Source organism: Condylostylus longicornis, unplaced genomic scaffold, assembly GCF_029603195.1.
Source record: "Condylostylus longicornis isolate FDR11 unplaced genomic scaffold, ASM2960319v2 ptg000072l, whole genome shotgun sequence".
NCBI classification, from domain to species: domain Eukaryota; kingdom Metazoa; phylum Arthropoda; class Insecta; order Diptera; family Dolichopodidae; genus Condylostylus; species Condylostylus longicornis.
The window spans coordinates 1,450,173-1,477,493 of record NW_026578040.1 but is presented as its reverse complement, the minus strand read 5'-3'; the positions used below and the strand labels follow the sequence as shown (position 1 = coordinate 1,477,493).

Genomic DNA, 27,321 nt, shown 5'->3' with positions numbered 1-27,321 from the left:
AAAGCTTATTCTTAATATTTGGAAAAATAATAAAGTCAGATTCATGAAACTTGGCAGTTGTGTGTCCGATTATAGATTAGATATATTTGTGAAGTTTTAATGGAATTGCTTGACAGGTTCAGGTACTTGCCATACAACTCCAAAAGCCAATTTTAAATATTTGGAAAAAATATAAACTCAGATTCATGAAACTTGGCAGTCGGATGTCCAATTATAGGTTAGACATGGCCATGAAGTTTCTATAGAATGATTTCACAGGTTCGAGTAATTGCGGCACAATAACGAAAGGTTCAGGGTATAATTCAATCGGTTTATACCGACTGAAACGTTTTTACTTCTTTTACTTTCTTTTGTTACTTTTATTTTACATATTTTGTTAACCAAAAGAATATGTTAAGTTTTTTAAAAAATAAGACTGAAATAAAATAATATGTTTTAACTGCAATAATGTAATAACCATCATATTTACCTGAACCAGTATTGCAGACATTGACAACTTTTCAAGTTGCTTCTGTGTTTATGAACTCGTAATCGTAATCGCCTCTGTAGTGTAGAAATCTACTTTTTTTAGCACTTTTTCAAAAAAAAGTGGAAAAAAGTTATCATTAGTTTCATTCTGTCTGTCCGTTCATCTGTCCGTGTGTCTAATTACAAAACTTCTACACCCTTTGAGATAGTAATGTTATCTCAACTTATTTTTCTAGAACAAAATTTTTACATATCTCGTCCCCTCAAAGTCCTACAAATTTCATTTTTTGACTGTATAACGAAACCATAAACGTTTGTTTTGTTGCCGAAAACGCAAACAACGGAAACGATATGCTTCTTCTACCGCGTCATAACACCATTGAACACTGATAACACAACCTAAAATTAACCTGAATGTATGCAATAAATTGATGTGTTTTGATATATGAGTAAAAATAATTTGAATAATGTTACATTAATGCTCTTAATAAAAACACTATTTTAACTTGTTCAAGGGAAAAGTACTTCTATATAAACCATCGGTTTGATTCAATTTTATTTTATTTTTAAACCTTTTTAATTTCGAACTTTGTTTTGGTATTTTCTTTTTTAAAAATAAAAATATAATGCCAACTGATTTTGTCCCTTTATTATTATTTCCTAAATTTTTACTATAGTTGAATGTAAGTTTTCTTGTGGAATTTTTATTTGGTTTCTGCCAAGATTCTTTGCTCAAATTGTCACAAAATTTCGTTATGTACTTAGTTTGAGGATTTAGAGGACGAAAAATCATAATAGAAACTGAGCACATAACAATGCAAAAGAAAGAAAAGTAATAACTAAAGTAAACTGCATCAAAAATAATAAATGTAAAAAAACAATAAATTAAAATAAAAAATATGATGTGGTCAGCACATAACCGACCGCATTGTGTATTGTCTAGTTAAATGAAAGTGTTGCAGAAGTGTTATTATAAAAATGTCTGTTAAATACTTCTTTCCAATTTTTAGGACATTAGTAAGCTTATAGTTAACATACCCAGAAAAATGTAAATTTGGCTCTTAGTAGAGTTTCGCTTTGTGCTACCCGAATTCCTTGAAATGCTCGCCAATTAGTTCCGGTAACAACCAGAACTCAAATATCAAATTTCAAGAAATTCCATCAACTCGTTCCGTAGATATGGTAAAAATGTAAAATCGGCCCGTAGATCAGTTTTCGAGCTCTGATCTTTCCAAAAAATTTATATGTCCATTGCTTTAATATGAGGAATTCATATATTAAATTTCAATGAAATCGGTTGATTATTTTTATTTATATACATAAAAATGTATATTTGGCCCGTAGTAAACGTCTAGTTGCCGATGCCTGATCTTTCCAAAAAATTTACATTTTCATTGTTTTAATACGAGGAATTCGAATATTAAGTTTCAATGAAATCGGTTGATTATTTCTCTTTATATACACAAAAATGTGTATTTGGCAAACGTCCAGTTGCTGATGCCTGATTTGTTCCAAAAGCTAGGAGTTTCCACGGACGGTCGAGCAAGGCTCATATATGAAATTTCAAGTAAATCGGTTGAATATTTTCTTCAAAATAGTTAAAAATGTAAAATCGGCCCGCAAATCAGTTTTCGAGCCCTGATCTTTCCAAAAAATTTATGTGTTCATTGTTTTAACACGAGGAATTCATATATTAAATTTCAATGAAATCGGTTGATTATTTCTCTTTATATACCCAAAAATGTATATTGGGCCCGTAGTAAACGTTTATTTGCCGATGCCTGATTTCTTCCAAAACATAGGAATTTTCGCGGATGGTCGAGCTGAGCTTATATATAAAATTTCAAGTAAATCGGTTGAATATTTTTTTCAAAATCCCGAGGCCTGATATATACCAAAAGTTGATCAATCCGTGCCATGGTGGAAATAAACTTACATATAAAATTTCATCAAAATCGGTTCAGCCGAACTTGAGATACATGCGTCCACACACAGACCAACAGACTGACAGGTTGCTAAAAATAGTTTATTTACACTTCCCTACTATGGAGAAGTACGTTCCCACCGAAAACTCGTTTTGCAAAATTTGTTGCCATCACATAACATACCTATTGTTTACACAATACGGTCGGTAAAAAGGAAAGAGAACGTTCTTCGTATGCCTTTCATATTACATTATTTTAGAGGGTCCTGATTGTGTACAAACATCTTAGTACAATTTCTTTTTTTTTTGTTTTTTATTCTTTAAAACTCAAATTTTTCTTTTTCGCTTCATTGTATGTGTGTGAATGTAGGTATATATCGCCGTTTTTATGAAAATGTTCGTGCATCTTGTGTTTTAATTTTTATCAAATAAATACTAAATTTTTTTCTAAGAGTTTTCTTTCTATGTTAAAATTTACTGTGATTTAATTTTTTTATTCATTTTTTCATTATTTTATTTTTTTTATTCAATCGCTTTAAAATGATATCAGTGTTCGGTATCATGTGGTACTGGCATACAGATACGAGGCGTGGAATGCTTGGAAAACGATGGTACATTAAGCACTAAATGCGAACCTCACAATAGGCCCGCACCAGTACAGGAATGCACCACTGGAATTTCATGTGACGATGAAATACTTGTACCGGTAAGTATACCTCCTTCGTTTTGTTTAGTTTATTCCAGAGTATGATAACAAAAACAAAATAACTTTATATAATTTCTTATACATTTTTTTTTTAATTTGTTGCAATATTGTGAGCCCATTATGAAAAAATATTAGTATTTGAGAAATAAAAAAGTAAATATTTTTAATACTATCGCTTTGTATGCGATTATTTAAGATATTTAAAGGTAAATAACGGTAAATAGGAAAATAAACAAAAAAAGCAGAAATATACCTTGGAATTGGTATTCATTTTTATTTCTTTATTTATTTTTGTTGCTGATGAAAGCTGGAACGTAGAAAAAATATGCAAGCTTGAATTGATAATAATCAAATTTTTTGAATTACCAAACAATTTTCGAGTTTATCAATGATAATTTATAGTTCTTTTTCGACTTTAGAGGAATAAAAATAACAATTCTGTTTAAAATTGAAAATTATTTCGTATCATCTGCTTCTTTTTTAAACTAAAATTAAAAAAATAAATGAAAATAAAAGATTTGATAACAAAAAAAATTCAGTCCTTCTGACAAATTTTTTTTTCGAATTGATTTCGTTACTGAGTTACATAATTTAATTTTCAAAATCAAAATATTATTTCGGAATCGAATTTTAACTCATACTTGAATTCAAATGACTTATTTGATTTTTAGAGTTTCGGATTAGTTTAGAACACACTGTTTTCTCTTGAAAATGCTTCAAAAATTTTAAGTTCGAAAACTTTACCCAATTAATTTAACTGTGAAACCATTTAATTTAAATTAAATTATAAGAGTTTCATTTTTTAGCACTTTTCCAAAAAAAATTTGAAAAAAAGAGCTTATTATTTCCACTCTGTCCGTCCCTCCCCCCGTGGACATGTTAACAAAACTTCTGAAGGTAGAAAGCTGAAATTTAACATGTACATAAATCTTTACTAGAAACTTATTTCCATAGAAGAAAATTTTTACTCTAGAAGTTAAACCCTAAGAAATCCATTTTTTAACTATTTATTGCAGTGAAACCGTAAGCATTTATGAAATTTTGCAAACGCAGAAAGGCAGTGGTTTGCTTCCCCTAGCGCGGCATACAGTTTAAAGTTAACTTAAAAAAAACAAAATCGCCGTTCAAATTTACCGTTATCTAAAATCCTTTTTTTCCAAATTTTTGATGTCTATTTTCTTCTAGACCCCAGGTTATGGGAACCTGAAATTTTAGCAGCACACAAACAAATAATTCATTTCGTTAGAAGAAAATTTTTTTGCATCTCCACCCCCTCTCAGGTTTAGCCTCTTGAAATTTGTAAAATTTGAATTTCTCTAAACTCCATGCCAATAAAAATATAATTATTATTAACTAACACAATTAACCCCTAAAATCGAGCATTATGTTAAACCTTCTTTAAATAAATTTTTGCTTTATTTCAAACGCAGCATAAATCACTCATCCGAAATATATGCAATCTTTAATGAAATAGTTTCGTATACGAATAAAATTAATTTTAATAGTGTAGTAGGCATACATAGATTGCTTTTAGAAGCAGTATTTTCACTTGTTGAAGGAAAAGTGATACAATATAAACAATTGGTTTGACCCATCTTCATTTAGTATCGATCAACTAATATCACTCATCTTTATATCTATCTTAGTTCATACATTGTATTCGAAACGTATTCTTAACTACGTATCCAGAATGTGTTTGAAAGACAAAATTGAATATTCAAGACGTACGTTATTTTTAAATAAAAATAGCGTTCCTTGAAATACACTAAGAAAATATATATGGCATGTATTTACACAACTAGAACATTTCAGATTTCTAAAATTTTTCGATGCATTGCAACGTTGCGATTATCTTAGGTTAATAACAAAAGTTTCAGGACAAAATGTAATAAATTAAAAATTTACGCAAAATATTAAAAGTTCATTAAGATTTCATTTGTTTTAATTGCTCATCACATTTTATATATGTTTGCGCACTGAAAAAAAAGGAACGATTAGTGACATAATGTTTTAATAATTATTTTTATTTTCAAATAAAATTGAGCTATTAAATATTTTTTATAAAAACATAAAAGACTCTTAATCCATGTTTGCATACATATTTTTTTTGGAAAAATAGAAGCCAAACACTTTTTTAAATTACTTTTTGATAATATAATTGAACTTAAATTATTGCTTTTAACAAACTAAGTATCAAAGTCTCCTTATAAAATGTGAAAATAATTACCCAAAGAGAATTTCGTGCTGAAAAATATTTTATCAATATTTTTTTAGATCATCTTAATTAGTTATTTAATACCCTCAAGAGCATTTAATTTTATTCTTAAAATTTAAACGAAAAAAAGCAACATTAAACTCTCAATTTCGATCTCCTTTTCAAAAAAAACTTTTCCTTTCTGTTTTTCAAAAGTATTTATAATTGCTTACAGTATGTATATAACAAACAACAAACCAAAAACACAAAAAAAATACGAAGACATGTAAAACTTTTAAAAGTTCATTTAATGCACATTAGGGACAATAAAATATAAAACATCGTTTACGAATTTAACATTTACATTGTATACGTACAAAAGGATAAAGCACCATAACTTAAGATAGCACTTGTTACGTCTGTTTCATATTAAAATTGTGGTAAAAACCAAACACATAAAAGAAAATTTAATAGCAATAACACCAATAGAAATTATTTTAAGAAAATTTAAAATATTTACAGTAAACTAGTTCACAACAACCATGTAAAACAATAAAAGTATTAAAAAATAAGTTAGATTTTCCAAATACTTTTAGATCATATCGCGCGCATAATAATAATTGTTTTCACTTAAAAACCAATTAAAAACAACTTTGTTACCAAAATTTTTCTTTAAAAGATACTCATTCAAAAAATTAATAACAAAAAAATTAAAATTAAAAAAAAAAAAGAATGGAAACTTTCTCGTTTCTATTAAATCATGCAAATCAGTTCTATTAAATCATGTTGGCGCGATTGAACGATTTAACCACATTTGAGCAATTATAGATAGGCGTGTGTGTTGACACACAATTCGGTTTATGTATAATTTCATGTCGGAAACAAGTTTTGATATTATAATTGTTTAAAATTGATATAACAAGAGCGCAAAAGTTTGATTTAATCTACATATTTCATTTTGAATCTAGTTAACTAATTAGAAACTAACTAGTTAGGTATCAGTAAGGTGAACATTGAATTTGTAAAAACTATAATTCAAACGAAAAATACAAAAAATTAACAAATGTAAAATCATTTCTTTTTAATTTATTGAATTTGTTTCTATTAAATTTCTCAATTTAAGTTTGAGTTTGCGTAAAAACTAAAGACAAATTTTTTTATGCCGTCAAAAAATATAACTGCTTATTTACTTAACTCAATTACTTACTTTCTTGCCTTGAAAAAGTTGCGATACGTTCCGAAATTTTCCAAAATCACATAAAACCGAAACAAAGTTTTAAAATTAATTTGAAACCAGCATGAAATAGTTGGCAGAAATTAAAAGAAATACGCCGCTTAACAAATTACTTCGAATACCTCTGAAAAATTCTTATTGCGAAGTGCATTCCGGTCACCTTCATCATCCCAAGGAAGTGCCTAATAGATAGTTGCGGTAAAAGCTATGACTTTGGTCAATTTTCATTCTAGTTATGTGTCTTTCTTTCTATTCTGAATTTTTAATAAGTAATTAAACTTTGAAATAATGATTCTACTGATTTTTTGTGTACCTAACGATATCCAGACATGCAGTATTGCAGTTCACGATATGATTGAAAGCCTCGTTCAGAAATGGGATTCATAATGAGCAAGTTTATATGTATATTTGCACAATAAATTTTTCGATGATATACAAACTTCTTAAAAAGAAGACTTTTCTGTATATTTGTTTTTTGATTTTTAAGAGAGTATTTTCACTTGTTGAACTCAAAAGTGTTATTTTACAACACATTAATTGGACCACAATTTATTCAAATATTTAAATGAATTTACATTAGCAACATAAATGTTAAGTGGTTATGTTTAACATGAAATCAATGGTTATATACGATGTTGCAAAGTTACTTATAGAACACGCTTCATCTTAATTATTCATACACAATTATTAATACCCGCATATTTTTACTTCTTTCGTCCTGAACTACAACCGCTATTAACACGTAAAAAAATTTTTAAATCGCGTATTCTAAAGCAAAAATAAAAACGTTAATCACTTGAATATATATACATACACATGTATAACTGCAGCTTATACTTGACTTCTAGTAATACGAGTACTATTAATGTTATATTATAAAATTTGCTCGAACATACAAACCATAAAAACATGTAAGTTTGCTCCTCCACGTGCTAGCTAAAAATAAGAAATGTAGAAATAATTATATGTATACTAAGAGAACATACATCTTTTCATGTATAAAACTATGAAACAATAGCTTTGCAAAGTATAATGCATGACTTTCAAAAAATAAAATAGAAATTTTTTGATTTAAAGTTACACAAGCATGACTTTCTGCTATATAAAACCTGATATGGGAAATGACAAGGCTTTTCAACATAGAAATTATGACAATATAAGGACTTGAAAAGTTAATAAAAAAATTGTCTGTGTACTTCATTTGCATAAAAGGGTAACCGTTTGTAGAGTATTGTACCGATATAAAATATTTCATTGTGTAATATCTATACATATGTAAGCGTACGCGTTTCAATATACATCTGCAAATAATATTATGTGCATATACAAAATTCTTGATTAGATTAATTAACAGAATTTGAGTTTATGTTGAAAAAAAATTCGGCAGCGAAAATCTTTTGGTTGTTTAATCAATGGATTCACGTTAGATTTGTCATAGCTATATAGAAATATTATAATCTACATTTTAATAACCTACGTTGGATCGTTAGGAATTATTTGAATATTTGTTAAAAAATAAAACAATTTGTGAATAATAACTAACAATCTATTATTTAAACTCAAATAAACTGCAAATAGTAGTCTAATACTTTTTTTTAAACACTAGTCCCATTTCAAACAATAACTATTGTTATCGAACCATACCAATTTCTCATCTTTATAAATATTTTATTAATTGATATACATTCTTGTTTTAGACAAATTTATTTTTTTTTTAAATTTAAGACATCAAATACAAATCATTATTTGTTATACATAGTATAAAAATAACATTATTTTTCTCTTTTTTAATTCAACTTACATTTTGTTTTAATAACCGATATCTTCAAAATAAAATCATCACAGAATGGAAGGCAACAAAAACAATTAACATCATCTGCATTATCATCTCCGTCATCGTCGTCGTCATCAACTTCAACATTTTCACAATCATCCCAACGTAATAATCCTGACATATACAAAAGTAGTATTGAAGATGACGAAGATACAACCAGTGAGGATGATGATGATAATGGTGATGATGAAGAGGAAGATACTGAACCAGATTCAGGTCAAACATCTTATAACGATCAACCAATTTACTCATATCGAAAACAAGATACACTTCAACATGAAGAGCAATTGCCTAGAGCTGAAAAGCGTGTTAGTGAACAAAGACCGTCATCGGAACCAACGTAAGTACACACGTTTATAATATATTGTGTACATTATATCAATCTATTGTACAATATACATAAATCATAAATATATAATATTTTCAACTAGAATAGGTAGAGTTGACAATATTAACTCTATGATATCCGTACGAATGAATGATTTTAATTGTTGTATATGATAATAATAAAAGCATTCTCTTCTTCGTTTATATAGTGGTTTTTTATACATATATGGCAGTTACCACATTGCAGTTATACGGCAGTTAACTGTTGTATGACAGCACATTATAGATCTTAGCATCTCGTACCGAAAATAATAACGAGTTTACAATATTTATTTTTGCAAAATTTCAATACTGTTTTCAATACCACAAGAAGCATACTCGTATAATTCCAACAAGTTTTATTAAATATAAGCGCCCTACTAAAATATTTGCTTGTACAAAATTTCAATGCTATAGGTTTTATTACTTTTGACATAAAAACTAATGACTTTTGAAGTTTTATGAAAACTATCAAAATCACGGCACGTCCACTTTGCAAAATTTGTTAATCGTTACTCAATAAATTTTGATTAATTGCTCGGACTGATGTATAAATTGATCAGAATTTGACGCTTATGAAAAACTACAACTCGGAAGGTTACTTCTAAGTATTACAAACGGAGTGGCAATATAGTTATAAAAACACGGAGACATTTTTAAACACACATATAATGTATACAACTGTAACAGCGTAATGGTGGTATGAGCTAACAACACATATCTTGAACTTTTATATTGACATTTTTATCTCCCTTAGTCTTAAGTCAATTAAATATAGACAGATTATTAGAAATATAGTTTGCATTATATAATATGATGCATACTTAAATAATTATGTAAATATCGTTGCATGAGTATGTTGCATGTACGTATGTAAAAGAATAAAAAAAAATTGATTTGAAGGATTTAATGTGAATGATAACCATAGACAATTTGCAATAATAGGAAGAGAAAAGTTTTCTTTTTTGCGTTTCTAAATTATGTTTTTGTTTAGATTCTTCTTTTTTTCAAGTGAAGCATAAGATTATTCCATGTAAAGATAATTTTTACATAATATATGCATTCATAATTATCTACATATAAAAAAAAATAAAAAGGAGATTTTTTTTTAATAAAGATAAAAAGATTTTGAACGTTAAATCATATTTTTAATCTAGGGTCAAAAAAACCTTATGTTAGCCTCAATTTCATGCAAATACGAGTATTTAATACAAAATTGTAATTGTGTATTTTAAGTAGCACATGAATATGATCAATTTTATATTTTAATATTATATTTATAAAAATTTTTAAACTTATGTATAATGAAATGCATCATCTATAGCCTGGGTGGCAAAACTTGTGAGACCTACGAGCCAAATTTTTAAAAATTATATATTGTGTTATGCAAATGCACCCAGAAGTTTTTATAGGGAATTAAACTGAAAAACAACTTTGTATAACAATTTCATTAATAAAAACTAAAATTATCTATTGAATGTACATATTTACAAACGTATAAGTATGTAACTATCAAATAATTTTTATTTCAATTAAAAAAATCTGATGTGGTCAGCACATAACCGACCGCAATGTGTATTGTCTAGTTAAGTGAAAGTGTTACAGAATATTATAAAAATGTCTGTTAAATACTTCTTTCCAATTCTTAGGACATTAGTAAGCTTATAGCTAACATACCTCTTGGTAGAATTTCGCTTTGTGCTACCGGAATTCCCTGAAATCCTAGCCAGTTAGTTTCGATAACAACCAGAACTCAAATATCAAATTTCAAGAAATTCCATCATTTCGTTCCGTAAATATGGTAAAAATGTAAAATCGGCCCGCAGATCAGTTTTCGAGCCCTGATCTTTCCAAAAAATTTATATGTTCATTGTTTTAATACGAAGAATTTAAATATTAAATTTCAATGAAATGGGTCGACTATTTCTCCTTATATACGCAAAAATGTATATTCGGCCCGTAGTAAACGTCCAGTTGCTGACACCTGATCTCTTCCAAAATTTTAGAGGTTTCGCGGACGTTCGAGCTGAGCTTATATATGAAATTTCAAGTAAATTGGTTGAATATTTTCTTCAAAATGGTCAAAAATGTAAAACAGGCCCGCTAAAAAGTGCAGTTCCCGAGGCCTGATATATCCCAAAAGTTGTTCAAACCGTGCCATTGTGGAAATAAACTTATATATGAAATTTCATCAAAATCGGTTCAGTAGAACTTGAGATACAAGCGCGCACACACAGACCGACGGACCGACAGGTAGTCGGAAAATAGTTTATTTACACTTCTCTACTATGGAGAAGTGCATTCCCACAGAAAACTCGATATGCAAAATTTGTTGCCATCACATGACCTACCTATTGTATACTCAATACGGTCGGTAATTATTTTCATTCATATACAAAACTATTAGGATTGCATATATTTAGGATGAACGATTAATGCAGTCTTTGAAATAAACCAAAAATTAATATAAAGTGGGGTTAACATAATGCTCGATTTTAAGGTTAATTGTGTGAGTTAAGAAAAATAATTATATTTTTTAATGTCATGGAAATTACCGCTAGCTTTTTGTGTTTATAGAAATTTGAAAAAGCTTGCGGTTTCGGAAATATAAGGTGTCAAAAATTCAAACTTTACAAATTTCAAGAGGCGATAACTTGAGAGGGGGTGGAGATGAAAAAAAACCAAATGAACTATTTCTTAAGGTTTAAAAATCCCTAAAATTACAAGAAAAACGACATCAAAAATTTGGAAAAAAAGGACTTTAGATAACTGTAAATTTGAACGGCCATTTTGTTTTTCTAAAATTTAACTTTTTGCGTTTGCAAAATTTCAAAAATGCTTATGGTTTCATTGCAACAAATAGTTAAAAAAGGCAATTTTTTTGGATTTGGAGGGGTATAACTTCCAGGGGAGGGGGGGAGGAGATATGTAAAAATTTTGTTCTACGGAAATAAGTTTCTAGTAAAGATCTATGTACATATTAAATTTCAGCTTTCTATCTTCAAGGGTGTAGAAGTTTTGTAAACAAAAAAAGTGTCCGCGGACGGACAGACAGAGTGAAACTAATAAACACTTTTTTTCAAAAAATTTTTGGAAAAGTGCTAAAAAGCAAGAACTTGTGTGAAACTGTAGGTCAAATATCTTCGACATTTAAAATTATTTATTCGTACGGATATCACAGAGTTGACACGGTAAAATATAACTATTCTCGTTTTAAAATTATATTCCTAAAAGAATGTTTGGATTTTTTTGAAATTTTAATTTTAATTAAAAAAAATATCTATAACCAGTAGTGCTTTTTACCTCTATTTAATATTTTTATATTAATAAATTTCTTCGCACAAATAATTTCCGACACCCCTTCCATTTAAACTCCATGTAATTTTTTTGAGTTACTCTCTGACCTTTGTGGCCATGAGAGATATATATGGAATTACTTTGGATATAATATCTAATATATATGAAAAAATTGATAAATCATTGTGAAAATCTTTGCTTCTTCAAATCATTAAACGGCAAAAATAGAAAAAATCTAATTTGATTCAACTACCTAAATATTATTTTTGCTTCCTAACCTAAATATTAGTTTTTTTTAACTTATTTTAAATCTTATCCATATGCATACATATACATATAATTAACCAAAATGTATATCGACTTAAAACGAATTATATAGAAAACAAAAACTTTACATACTAGGCACATACAAAAAGAATTTCATATTCAAATAATCATTAATAAAATCTTTAATAAAACTTTTCACTTAAAACAATATGGCGTCCCAAATTAACACAAACATAATACTTTAAATATATGTATATAATATGTAACACATACGTATAAGAAAGTTCTCGAACGTATTAAACTTATTTATTTCAAAAAGAAAAAGAAACAAAATTAAAAAAAAAAATAAATTTTCTTTCTTCTATGTTTACCCCCATTATAACATCTTATCGATTTCGGCTTTTATAATAATAACTTTCCATTCCTTATTAATGGTTTAACTTTCTATGATTACCTTTTCATGTTAATAATACACTACATAGTTCCACACACATTCCAATTTTCTTATACATATTTGTGTTTTTTGTATTTATTTCAGTTTTTTTTGTTTTTTTATTTTTGTTGATTAAACTTCTTCAACTAAAAAGAACATTGAAAAAAAACTCGAAATTACTATTCAATAAAATTATATTCGATTTATCAATAATAAATACGTTATTAGTATCGATTCCAGTATAATAATATTGTCATTTTTAAGTAAAATCATTTTCTTCACACACCGTGGTTCCTGTCACACACTGTTTTATATTTGGTAAATTATTTTACATTTTAAAATTTAGCCACTTTCAGCTTTAAAATAAAGTAAGTAAAAAATAAAGGAAGAATACCTGCAATAAAAATTAAAAAGAAATATTTTGAGGGTATTATGCCTAAATTAAAGTTGATGGTTGTCAAACTGATAGGACTACTTTTAGGACTATTTTTTAGATGTAAACCTTTTGGAAGTAGTTTTTAGATGTACCCAAAAATTTAAAGTATTAACATTATTTAAAATAACTAGCCGCATTGATTCATACAATTTTCAGAAACATATCTCTCTTTTACTTGTCAAAACTTTGGTAGGGCCCTCTAAAAATGAGACTAATCTTTTTAAAAACATGAAGTATGTTAAGACTAAGAATGTTAGTGTGTGAAGTACGAAATGAAAATACTAAAAAATCATCTCTATATTTGTAAAAATTACATTTCTATTGCGCACGCTGAGCAAGGTTTCTCAATAAGTGCAGTTTGATGATAATAATTCTTTTATGGTAGCATTACTGAAACAGTTAAATTAGAAATGAACCTCATTTTCATTTTGTTATAATTAGACAAAACCTACTTTTAGGTTTTGCCTTAAATTATAAAATTTTTTTTAAAGTTCAACGTAGGTACACTTTCTAGCAACATGCGACATGACTATATTTGTTAAAATTAAAAAAAAAAACAATAAAGTTGAATCAAACCAATAGTTTGTACTGTAGCACTTTTCCCTCCGACAAGTAAAAATACTGCTTTTAAAAACAATCTATGTATACTTCCTACACTATTAAAACTATTTTCATTCATATGCGAAACTATTTCTAGGATTGCATATATTTAAGATGAACGATTTATACAACCTTTGAAATAAAGCAAAAATAAATTTAAAGATAGGTTAACATAATGCTTGATTTTAAAGGTTAATTGTGTGAGTTAAGAAAAATAGTTATATTTCTTAATGACATGGAGTTTACCGTTAAATTTTTGCTTTTATAGAAATTTAAAAAAGCTTGCGGTTTCGGAAATTTAAAATAAAAAAAATTCAAATTTTATAAATATGAGAGGCGATAACTTAAGAGGGGGCGGAGATGGAAAAATTTTCTTCTAACGAAATGAAGTATTTATTAGTGTCTGATAGCTGTCAGACTTTTACAACCTGGAGTTTAGGAGAAAACGACATCAAAAATTTGGAAAAAACGGATTTTAGATAACGGTAAATATGGGCAGCCATTTTGTTTTTTAAAGTTTAAATATAGTATGCCGTGATAGGAGGAGCAAGCCACTGCCGTTCTGCGTTCGCAAAATTCGAAAAATGCTTATGGTTTCACTGCAATAAATAGTTAAAAACTTTTAGAGGGAGGGAGATAGGTAAAAATTTTGTTCTACAGAAATAAGTTTCTAGTAAAGACTTATGTACATAAAAAATTTAAGCTTTCTATCTTCAAGGGTGTAGAAGTTTTGTTAACATTTCCACGGGCGGACGGACGGACAGAGTTAAACTATCATGCACTTTTATTCAAAAATTTTTTGGAAACTGCTAAAAAGTAGGAACGACTGTTTCGGATTGATAGCCATTTGTTCTAGCTTCTGCAGCACTTATTCACCGATGAACACGCTAGAGTTTGTGAAAGCACATAGGAACTAATATAAATTGCATTATTTCATTTCTGTTTCACTTCCTATATATATATAACTTAATTCGTTGCAGTTCTCTCACAGGACAAACCATCTGTTTATAGAACTGCAGTTTTCAACCCTTTATTTAACTCTTCTCTTAGCGCTTTGAAAAACTTCTAGTAAAATTTCATAAATTCTATACCTCTGCGATATTAGCTGATTTGCTCTGCATGTTATAATTTGATTTGAAGTCGATTGATTCTCAATTGTTTAATTTTGCTTGAATTCACTTAAATCCGTTTAATTCTAGTAGTTTATTAACATATTCTCTACATTATATAAATTATTATAAGAATATTTTCATTATTCAAATTTAACATAATCGAAAAACTTTGAAAGATAAATACAATGTTTTAATTTTTTTTTTCAAAATATTGAAATTTAAATTAATATCAAAACTCTGGAAGAACATCGAAACATCTTAACAATAAAAATAACTTATACTAAAAATATCGATTCATTCGATCGTTTAATAATAACCCTAAAAATTTTCTGCGCGTTTTGTTTTTCCATACTTTTTAATAGATTTTTCTTTAATAAAGTACATAATAAAATAAAAGTAAAATATAAATTTTACTTGCGTTGTTGTTTTATTATTGTTTTATTATATAAGGATTTTATTCTCTTTTTATTTTGAACTTTTCAAGAACGAAATGGCAATAAGTCCAGAACAACAATAGTAATAAAACAATCAAAAAAACAACGAACATCAGTAATAATAGAATTGAAAAAAGAAAAGTTGAAACAGAGATGAAATATTGACGGCAATCATAAGGACGATCAATCAATCAAAATTCCTTGTACAGCTGTATGAAATATACTTTTTGCATACATTTACATTATGTTTATACCTAAGCATTTAAAACTATTATATCGGGTGTTCCAATGAATATTTTATTGAATTTTCTGAGCATTATCGAATTGTAAAAGATACGTTTTAGAAGAACTTATTGTAGAAGAGGCACGTTTTATTCGAAAAACTACACTGTGCATATAAATTAAAAATATTTCAACATAAGAAAAAATAAAAAGTTGTTAATAAACCCTTAGGGCGAAGACTAAAGAGTTAACTCTTATATACATAGATTAAATTTCATTTTATTTATATAATTGCAAAGTTCTTAAAGTAAACTGCACAATTTAAACTTAATTAAAATTCTATTTTATTCGAGTCATATGGATTAAATTTTAAAGTGAACTGTGTTGACGAAAAACCAAATGCAATTGCAAAAATACTTAAAAAATCATAGAAGTGCTTTTATTTATATGAGCTTTAAGCTTCAAGCACATTTTATTAAAAGTATCAAACAATTAAACGTATATAAAAACAAACATAGAGTTAGTTATTAAAACGTTAGCTATATTATCTTCCCCGGTGAACTTTTAGGTTACACTCTGTCTATTATTCTTAAAGATATGAAAATTACAAGAACTTTGGGTATTCGAAAGAAAAAAAGCATAATAAGTATGAGTAATAGGTACACAGATATCCTATAGATAGCAATCGAAATTTATGCGAAAATTGTGTTAGCCAAATTCCATTTAAGATTCACAGTTGTAAGAGAGTGAAGAGCGGTACAAACTTTTTTAATAAGCTTATAGGCTGCTACGCCAATATACTTTTTTATTGATTTCACTTTGGAAACTTCAGTTGTTTCCTTTCTTCGCATTCCCTTTCCAACACTTGTCTTCCTACATTATTTGTTTTAAATGAATGGTGTATATCGATCTACGGAATGAAAAGAGACATAATAAAATTTCTCAATACGAGTATATGGCATGGGCAAAAAAACATCATTGATAATATTATAAAACTCCAGAGATTTATAGGAGTTTTATAAATTATTTTTACTAAAACTTTGTTCATTCTTTTTTTTTCATATTTCCAATGAATAATAAATTATAAAAGAGCATTTAAAAGAATCAACGATATTTTTTTAACGTTCTCTCCTACTTAATTATATAAAGCAGAAAACAAAAGGATCCGGGGAAAACAAAAATGTATAGAAAAATTATGAAGAAAAATAAAAACGTTTTGTTTTAAGTTGAGTTTTATATATAAAAAAAAAATAATAATGGCTGTTTGTCAAAGAACATCAATTTTTAGGGAAAAAAAGATTTCTCTAAATTTTAATGGGTAAATCCAAAAATCTTCGAATTAAAAAAAAATCTATAGAATCGAAAAAAAAGATGATTAAATATAAAATTTCGTTAAGTTTTAAGTGATTTAAAGTTAAAATTCTTACAGTAATGAAAAGCATAAATAAAGAATAAATGGTGGATTTACTTATGACAAATTTCAAATATCAGGAAGATGAAACACAAGATTTTTCTTTTATAGATTTTTCTTTTCTTTATGGCAAATTTTTTTTGTACATTTTCTTTTAAAAACTATATTCTTTGTTAATTTGATTTGAAAAAAATTCTTTTACAATGCTTAACTTATAAAAATTATAATTAATATTTTTAATCGATCTTTAAATTTAATATTATGGGAGAAAAATAGTACAATACTACTTATAAAATTATAAAATCATGATAAAATTGTATTTCTGTCACTATTTTAACAAATTTATATAGGTCAAAATTAAAATGCAGTGAAGAAGTATAAAAATAACAACAGAATCAAATCAATAATGTCCTTCGAGATTATTATAGCCTTAATATAATTCACAATAAATCTAGATTAGATCATTCGCATTACGCAATTTTAAAGATAAATCAATGTCAATTTATTGCTCTACAACAAAAAAAAATTTTTTTTTGTTTTATTTTTGTTAATATTTTGAAAAAAAGGATATAAAGGAAGAATAATTATGCAAAACTTAAAATTTTGTTTACACAATTTTGAAAAAATTAAATTTAAACTCAAAAATTGCATTTTGTGGAAAATAAATTTGAAAAATTCATAACTTTCCTGTTATTATTAAAAAAAGAAATTATTCGGTCAACAAAAGTCAGGGAAAGTGTATATAATCAAATATCAAAACAATCAAAAAAATAAAGGAAAATTAAAATAAAATTCAAAATAAGAAAACAAAGAAGCAATTTCATTTAATGGAATTTTTAAATAGTTTTTGAGTCCTATAGGATTTCTTATGTGTTAATTCAGTACTCGTATTCTTTTTTTCTGTTTACCTTTAATAGCACTTTCAAATAATATAAAGAAAATTTATTTAAAAAATATTTTAAGTATTCTAAAAATTTTAACATGATTTTCACACGTACACACAAAAGACATAAAATTTCTCATTAAATTTTATTGAGAAAAATTAAAGAAAAAAAAATGAACATAACTAAGGTGAGTCTGTGTGCGACTGAAGAAAGTTGAAAGAAAAAAAAAAAACTAATTTTTTTTCTTTTTAAATGTGAATGCTTTCAAAACAGAAATCTAAATAACTTCTCCTTCGACCTTTGACTTTATACACGAAGAAACAAGAAAAAACTATAAGTATGAAAAAATAATATAATTAAAATCAATTTAGAGGCTTTTAATGTTAATTAAAATTAAATATAATTTCTTACACCTTATTATTTTAAGTACCGACCTCACTTTGGTTATAAATATATTAAAAAGTTTTCTTTATGAGAGTGTTTCAGTTGGAGCCAATTACAAAATCCATAAAAATTCAAAAAAAATGGAAATATTTCCTTTTTATGGAAATATTGCCAAATTAGTTATACTATTGAGTAAACATTTGTGTGGTTTTACCTATATTTAAAGTATATTATGATGAGCAATTAAACTTTTTAGCAACTCATTTAAAGAAACCAGTAACCGAGTTTAACCCAAAATTTGTATTTTGTACAAATATGAAAATTACTAATGCCTCACTGTAGAGTCAAATACTCATTTCTTAACGAAATATCAAAGAAAGTATATAAAGAAAATACAAAATTTCTTGAAATTAAATATAATTAAAAAACGTATGTTACAAACGTATGTTTTCAGTAAAAGCTTGTCCCAGAACGTGAGCGTGGGCTATATTAATGTTTAAAATTTGAAATAGATTCATACGACATTTTTAAAAGCTTATGAAATTAAATTCATAATACTGATTTAGCATTGTTTACCTGTAACTATGTATATTATTCATATGGAAAATATTACCATTTTTAATACAGTCAGAATAATATAAAGTAAATATTAATGCTAAACTTAATAATAATATGGTAAATACAGTACGCCTAAATAGAAAGTGATTTAAAAAATCTGAAGTGTTTTGCCCATAACCGACGATTAGTAAAAGTATTCTAGAGTTTTATGAAAGCGCGTTTTACATACTTCTTTACAATTTTATGAACACTAATAATCTTTTTGTTAACGTATCTAGAAAAATGTGAATTTTTATCTTAGTAGAGTTTCATTTTGTGCCGTCCGAATTATACGAAAAGTAACTCGTCAGTAACTTCTGGTAACAACTGGAACTCAAATATTAAATTTCAAGAAATTTCATCAATCCGTTCCGTAAATATAGTAAAATATGTAAAATGGACGCCAGATCAGTGTCTTTAAAAAAAATCTTTAGATTTATTGTTTTAACATCTCGAGTTTAAATATTAAATTTCAATGAAATCGATTGATTATTTTTCTTTATATATACAAAAATGTATATTTGGACCGTAGTCAAAGCTCAGTTGCTGACACATGATTTCTTCCAAAAGTAAGGAGGTTTAGCGGACGGATGGATGAAGGTTATATATAAAATTTCATGTAAATCTGCTGAATATTTTCTTCAAAATGATAATAAATGTAAAACAGGCCCGGTAAAAGATCCAGTTCCCGAGGTCTGATATATCCCAAAAGTTGACCAATCCGTGACATAGTCGAAATAAACTTACATATAAAATTTCACCAAAAAAATTTCATATAATATAAAATTTCATCAGCCGAACTTGAAATACACGCGTGCACACACAGACAGACAGACTGACATCTCTCTAAAAAGTTTATTTATGCTTCTTTACTGTGTAGAAGTGCGTTACCACCGGAAACTCGACATCCAAAAAATTTGATGAACCACCTTAGTTTTGTTTAAATCAAATTATTCCGTATAATATTTGTTAAATATTATTTAGTAAAAATGGTAATAAAAAAGATGATTACTAAGAAGTTTTACACAATCACATGGCGTAAATGTAAAAGTTAAGCGGTCAAAACTTGCTGCTATTTCAAATTCATAAATTGTACCATAAATAAATATACTCAGTTTACTTGGATTCATAGTCGCTTTCAGAATTGTATAATTCAAATTATAAATCTTGTAATAAATAATTTTAAATATTCGAACAAAAAAATCAAATTTTTCGGAGTACCCTGTTAGTTTTCTTTTACGACTACACTTTTGTCGGCAACCAACTGTAAATTATTTATAGAAGTTTAAAAATTCCATTGACTGGAACTTAAAAGAATTTTTTTTTTCTAATTTTTTTTATAAATTTTTTACTCGTTTACTCCTGACTTTTATTCACTTACTCATTTTTTTTTTTATTATGTTGTTTTTTGTTTTTAATTTTCAACCCAACAAAACTTTATTTTTTAAATCGAATTCTGTATGGAAAATTTTCATTTTCATTTATATATGTATGTAGGTACACTTATAGATACTTACAAAAGAGTATACTATTTCATACACAAACATACGCAAGTATACAAGCATAAAGACTGAAGTATACGCGTATTCAGAAATAATATAAAATTTTCTAAGTAATATTTTTTAACTCACACTCTATATTACAACAGTTATGATCCATATCGTACTTATTTGTTCTATAAAATGTACAAATTTACAATATTGTGTATTACACATAGGAGTTTATATTGTATATTTTTAGGCGCAATAAATATTAGAATGCTGCCTTATAAAATAAAAATAAGAATAGCAAGAACCTGTATAAAAATGAGCAAAAAATAAAACAAATTTTCATGTTACGGTCGAATTTACAGACCAGAACGCTATAAGAAGCATTAGCTTTATGTGTACTTATACCTAACTTATATAGTGTATTTGTGCACATTTTAATCCATACCAAGTAATAGTTAAAAGTGTATCGTACGTACTACCAATCTAAAATAAATTTATTAAGGATAGAAAAAGGATTAAAATGGGAATTTTGTTTTTATTTTACTTAAAGTACATTAATGTTATAAAAAACGAGTGCGAATAAAATATAGTCCATGCGAAAGGGAAACTTGTTCTTTTTATTTTTCTTATTATTTGTTTTTATATTTTGGAGCATTACTAATATACCCTAAAGCTCAAAAGTTTAATAATCTTATCCTTAAGTGGATATAACTTATGTTTTAATGAACAAGCTGATTTGCTTTTAAGAAGGTTTATCTATACTTTCTCATAATATATACATTTAAAGATCTTGCTATATAGATACGGCATGTATTTCTTTTTTGTACTTATGAAATATTTACATACATATGTATATATTATGTTTAAGCATTCAATATATGTATGTATAAAAAGACATTTTTAAAAGAATTTGATTTTGTTTAGTTTGTTTACAAAACTTTTTTTACATAATTTTCTCTCATCTTTGTGCGAAAATTATCCTTAATTTGAATGAATTATGAGATAAAAATCAGTCAGTTTTCTTAGGCCTACCATTTTTTTTAAAGCAAATATTCAGCATTACACAAAAATAAAACATGGTGTCAGGATTTAGGTTAATTTTTCTTCTTTTTTGTTTTACACATCTTTATATCCTTAGATATTATATCAAAACACATTATAAATGTGCTGTTCCAATGTATACTCATTTAAAAGATGAACATGTAAAAAAATTGGTTAATCTACAATTATATGATTTTTGTTTTCAATGTCTTAAAAGTTATTCGATGTAAAGTCTTATATATTTTTTCAATAGCTAATTTTAGAGTCTCATAAAGCTCAATACCATTAGTAGAAAGTCCAGCCTGGATTTAAACAGTAACCAAAAAATCTCATTTTATGGTACCAATTAAAATGTCATGATAAATATCAAATTTTATTTAAGTAAAAATAAAACTCCAAGACAACTAAGAATACTCGTATGTCATGACGGCTGTTTTGATTTTAAATTTTTTTATTCAAAAAAAAACAATTTTAAAGATTCGCCGAATACTCAAAATGTTTATGCAACAAAATTGAACTCCTATACATTATACATATACTGTGTCAATAATCAATATGATTGATTTGAAATGGTGTTGTTATATCTTTTATTATAATAACAATGATATTTTATTCTAACAATGATATTTTATAAAGTAACATGAGACAACCCAAAATTTTGCTAAATACATTTTCATTTTTACCAAGTAAAAATATAAATAAAAGAAACTTTCTGACTGTGCTAGACAACATGTACAGTATGAATGTATTGAGAATTTGTTTTTTTTTAGAAAATTAAAATTTTTCACCGCTAAACATTTAGGTTCAAAATTATACGAATTCCCGACTTCATTGTGTATTTAGTGTTCTAAAGAAAGCGATTAATTTTTTATTTTCCCTCTTTTTTTCTGTTCTTGTATTTTTTATATTTTAAGTAGCGCCTGTAGGTAACGTCAGCTAATTAACCATTTCTCAAGGATTATAAATATTTAAACTGACTTGTTACCTGCGTATAAATTGTTCAGATTAAATACAAAAAAAAGTAAGATAAGAAAGTTATAAAGGGAAATATGGTTGTTACGTTGTTATTTTTTGTTTTCTATTTCTTGGTAGAAAATATAGATTCATGTTTTTACTCATTTTATTCTTACACAATTAATGTATAATATAATATAAATTTCGTTTGAACCTTTAAGTTAATGAACAGTAAATAAGAGATCATTTAATAATTCATTAAGGTACGTAATAATGAAATTAAAGACTTCTTTCAAAAGTATATGGGAATTAACGAAGTATTGTTTTTTATTTATTTACATTTGTATATGAGTTTGTTTGCTATAATTTCATAATTTAGAGTAGAAAATCCTTGAACTTTTTTTACAATTTTTGGAAATTATTGAATTAAGTTGACTTGAAATAAAAAACAAATCACAAATAGAAAGACACACAGCAGGAAATGATAAAGTTTTATTTCACGATATATTTTTTTCTATTTGAAGTCAAAATAAAATTAATTCTTAAATATTCAAGTCTTAAATTGGAAGGACTTTGGAATTTGAAAAATTTATTTTTAATATTCTTTGTATAGTTGGGTACCGTACTTCGTATAGATTCCTTTTCTATTTATTTTCAATATTTTGTATTGTAATTGCACAGTGTATGGGAGTATATAATATGCCAAAGTACACAACCACTTCAAAACCTTAAAGAATTTTTTTTCAATATCCTTGATATTAAGAAATAAAATAATGATTTTTTCCTTCTTCATAAATTTAACATTCGATTACGAACGTAAAATTTTCCGCATAAAGAAACCAAAAAATAGAAAAAAAAAATAAAGAATTATTAAATTATCCTTCGTAATTTTTAAATCTGTCGGTAGGGTCCTCAAACTCCTTTCAAATATTTTCTCATTATTTATAAATTTTCTCTTACGTTTTAATTTTTTAGAAATGAAAAAAAATTAAATTGCTGTTTAAGGGTATATGCTGCTTTATATACTCAATATTGTTGTAGCCCAAATACAGTAAAAAAAAAAATAAATAACAGGAAAAACTGCTCTGTCAGATTTTCCGACTAGGAGCACACAATAAAAAAATCAACCTAGAATAAGTAAAAAATTAGTTTCTATAAACCTAATTGAAATTTTTCGAATCCATTTAGACTTTCTGTTCAGGTTTTTCATTTTCCAGGAAAAATTTATTCGATGGCAATTTATAACAAGAAAATAAATTGAAAACTACACATTCTTTTTTTGGTTTCACTTGAATTTTTCAGTTTTATCCATGGAACAAGCACCATTTCTTTTTTTTTTCTTTGCCACTTTTAAAAAATTATTGTTAGTTATATGTGAATTTGGGAATATTAAAAATATACGTAGAATGCATTAAGAGCCATATTTCTATTAAATTGCTTTTATTTCTTGTATCCGCAAATAATCCTGTATCCTAATTTCAACGAGACCACATACTCTCAGTTACAGCAAAATTATTATTACGTATTCACATACAATCACAAACATGTTTATTGCAAAATATACGTTATTACTGAGTAAATTTTCTGAATATTGACTTATAATTAATTTTTTTTATTTCAGATATATTCAAGATACTGAATGGTCAGCGTGTAGTGTAACTTGCGGTGAAGGTATTCGAAGGAAAGAATGGAAATGTAAAATTTTTCTTGAATATTCAAAAACTGTGGCCACAGTTAATAATAGTTTATGCGAAGGACCACCACCAAAAGCTGAAATCGAACATTGTGTTATGGATCCATGTATGTTACCATACGGTTATGATGATCAATACCCACGTGATTCTATTAAAGTGGGTGTATCGGAACCAGGAAAAACATACGTATGGCGAGAACAGGGTTACACTAGTTGTAGCGCGTCATGTTTAGGTGGGGTCGAAGAACTGATAATCAATTGTGTTAGAGAAGACAATGGTAGAGTTGTATCACCATTTTTATGTTCACCAGAAACAAAACCAGAAGCGCGTGTTCGAACTTGTAATGATCGCCCATGTCCCCCACGGTGGAACTATTCTGATTATTCACCATGTTCGAAATCATGTGGCATTGGTATTAAAACACGTGAAGTACAGTGCATACATGAAGTAACAAGAGGTGGAGAGAATACAATGGTGGTACCAAATAATATGTGTCCTCAACCACCACCACCAGATCGTCAATATTGTAATGTATTAGATTGCCCCGTAAGATGGGAAGTTGGCGAGTGGTCAAAATGTTCTCATACATGTGGTCAAGGAGTCAAAGAAAGAAAAGTTGAATGTAAACAGATAATGGCACAAGAACATAAAATAGAGCGCCCCGTTTCAATGTGTCCAAGTGCAAAGCCAGCAACAACAAAACCTTGTAATGTTAAAGCATGCCCACCGGAAGATCCTAAACCAATTATACAAGTTAGTAACTCAACATATAAGCAACATGATCCGAAGAAAAATAAAATTTCTCTCAAAATTGGTGGCGCTGCTGAGGTATTCTTTGGTACACAAGTAAAAATTAAATGTCCTGTAAAGCGTTATAATCGAACAAAAATTAGATGGAGCAAAGATCATAAGCCATTACCGAAAAGTAGAAAATTCAAGGTATCCAAAAAAGGTGCCTTACGTATTCTTGACATAACATTTAGAGATAGTGGAATTTACTCATGTCATGCTGGATTAAGTTCAGCTGAAATTAATATTGATGTGAAAGCCAAACCTGGTATGCAAGTCGAAGATTACGATAGACATCGTGATGAATCAGGTACAAATTAAAAATTTTTAAAATGTGTAAAAATAAAAATTCTTATTAAAGTTTCAATACCTTGTTCGACAATTTAAATTTAAAATTTATGATCAAAGGTGAACTGTGTATGTTCAGAATAATATATTCTGATAATTTTCTTTCTTTTTTCAGATCGATCCGTCCGGGAACGTAGTGAAACAGAATTTTTAACATCAGCCGATATGACATCAGAGGATAGGTATGATTTATTTATGTATAAATGTATATTTAATCCAATATTATAAGCATTAGTATTCAGAAGATTGAACTTTTGGAAAATTAGTTTTTCTTAAAAATATATGAAAAAATTGTATAAAATTTCCAAAAATGCTATGACCACATATAATATGTAAGATAACCGCAAATTATAAAAAAATGCAATAATGTGGACTTAAAACTTCTTAAAAAAATTCTTTTTCTTTTCTATACTACTTCTGTTTATTTTTGCGCATTAAAATTTCAAAAGTAAAATGAAATTAAATAAAATTATTATAAAATTTTTGTATAGCTATGAATATAAAGATTACATATAAGAAATTTACTCGTATTTAACTTAATTTCATGGAAAAGTTCTTAATGCTAACAAAATCTCAAGATAATTTTTTATTATTTTGTTATTAAATGTTTAACTTTTTCACAGAAGTCGTCTCGGCAAGTGGAAAAGCAAGAAGAAAGAGGAATTTTTCTAGATCAATCGATTCATGATTCAATTGAAAGACTTAAAAAAAGTCTCTTTTGTCGATAAAACAAATTATATTCGAACAAAACCATAAGTTATACAACCGTATACATAATTGCAATTTTTATTATAAGTTTTAATGAAAATCTAACCAAATATTTAAACGTGATATAATCTTCATTCAATTCATAATTCTCTTGAAATTTTATTTGCACATGTGTAAACAAATATTGATTATTTTTTTAATTTTTAAAATTATTAATATAACATTAATTTTAAATATTTCGTACATACATATATGAAATAAATATTCTTAAAAGAATAAATTATGTACACATAGAACAAATTTTAGTATACAAATATAAAAAATTTACAAGATGTAGAAGTTGTCATATATGCAAATAAAAGAAAAACAAGAGGAGAATGTAATAATAGAATTTTATGATTTTATTTTCCCAAGAAATGAATTTCATTAAATAAATAAATGCAATTTAAAAAAAAACTTTCTGTAACTACACAACAAAAGAAATATTGCAACCAATCTGGTCATGTAATAAAATTATAAGGCTGAAGGAAAAAAGTCCCAAGTTGAGAGGGTAAATATATAAATGAATTCACACTTCGATTTTAGATTTAAACTTTTGATTTGTTTTGGAACTGATTTTGGATTCAAACTTAATTCGGTTGAAACAATAAAAAAGATATAGAAAACTAATTAGTATTTGAGGGATATATTGAATATTTGATTTCAACAAAAAAAAATTGCATTTAAAGTTTTTTTTTAAATGAAGTATAGAAACGGAAGGGGCTCGGTTGTCAAACCGCGATCAGGTCACTATAAAAATTATATTCAATATTATAGTTTTAATATACAATACTTATAAAAAATACTTGATATTAAAACTATGAAAAATAAACAGTATCAATAATCTTAAATCTTCAATATAGAGAAAAAAACTACGGCAGGCTAGTTCTACCTAGTTAAAAAAACTGAATGGCGCAATGAAACTGGGCATGACTATCTATGATATCATGCACTAATGCTCCTCCTAGGAGTGAAAAAGGAAAAAAAAATAGCCGCTTCAAATGCGAGTTTTTTCCAATAATCGCATATAAACCATGCAGACACTACGTAAAACAAAGAACCCTCGTTTTTAGCTTTGCAAATCTTATTTAATCAGGCGCATCTGACACTGGAACGTTTTTGGACTTAATATTTCAAATCACTAAATGTCAGTTATAAGGACTTTTAGTGATTTCGGAATCGGTTCAACTGTGAATATTGTCTCCATACAGAAGTTTTACTTGCTCAAGATCCATTCTATATAATTTATTCTATACAACAGCAGAATTAAGGATTTTTGATCAACTGGTTATTCCAGACATAAAAATAAAATTAAATAGTTATCCATTTATAAAAAAATAAAAAATAACATCCATAAAAACTTGAAGCTTATTTCCAATCAAAATTTACGATCTAATTTTCGGAAACAATTAAAAAAAAAATCTATTTCGTAGGAATGATCTGAAATTATTTGAA

General features: G+C 26.9%; 1 protein-coding gene across 6 annotated transcripts in view; it reads left to right on the top strand.

The window, feature by feature from the left end:
* The window catches only part of LOC129612407 (protein madd-4), a 213,761-nt gene that overhangs the window by 151,407 nt on the left and 35,033 nt on the right, over positions 1-27,321 (top strand). For all 6 annotated transcript variants that reach the window (XM_055525980.1, XM_055525978.1, XM_055525982.1 and 3 more), the window contains 4 exons: positions 2,943-3,098; positions 8,372-8,700; positions 23,910-25,081; positions 25,235-25,301. In XM_055525980.1, the coding sequence (XP_055381955.1) occupies positions 2,943-3,098; positions 8,372-8,700; positions 23,910-25,081; positions 25,235-25,301 (1,724 nt within the window). The remainder of the gene's footprint in view (positions 1-2,942; positions 3,099-8,371; positions 8,701-23,909; positions 25,082-25,234; positions 25,302-27,321) is intronic.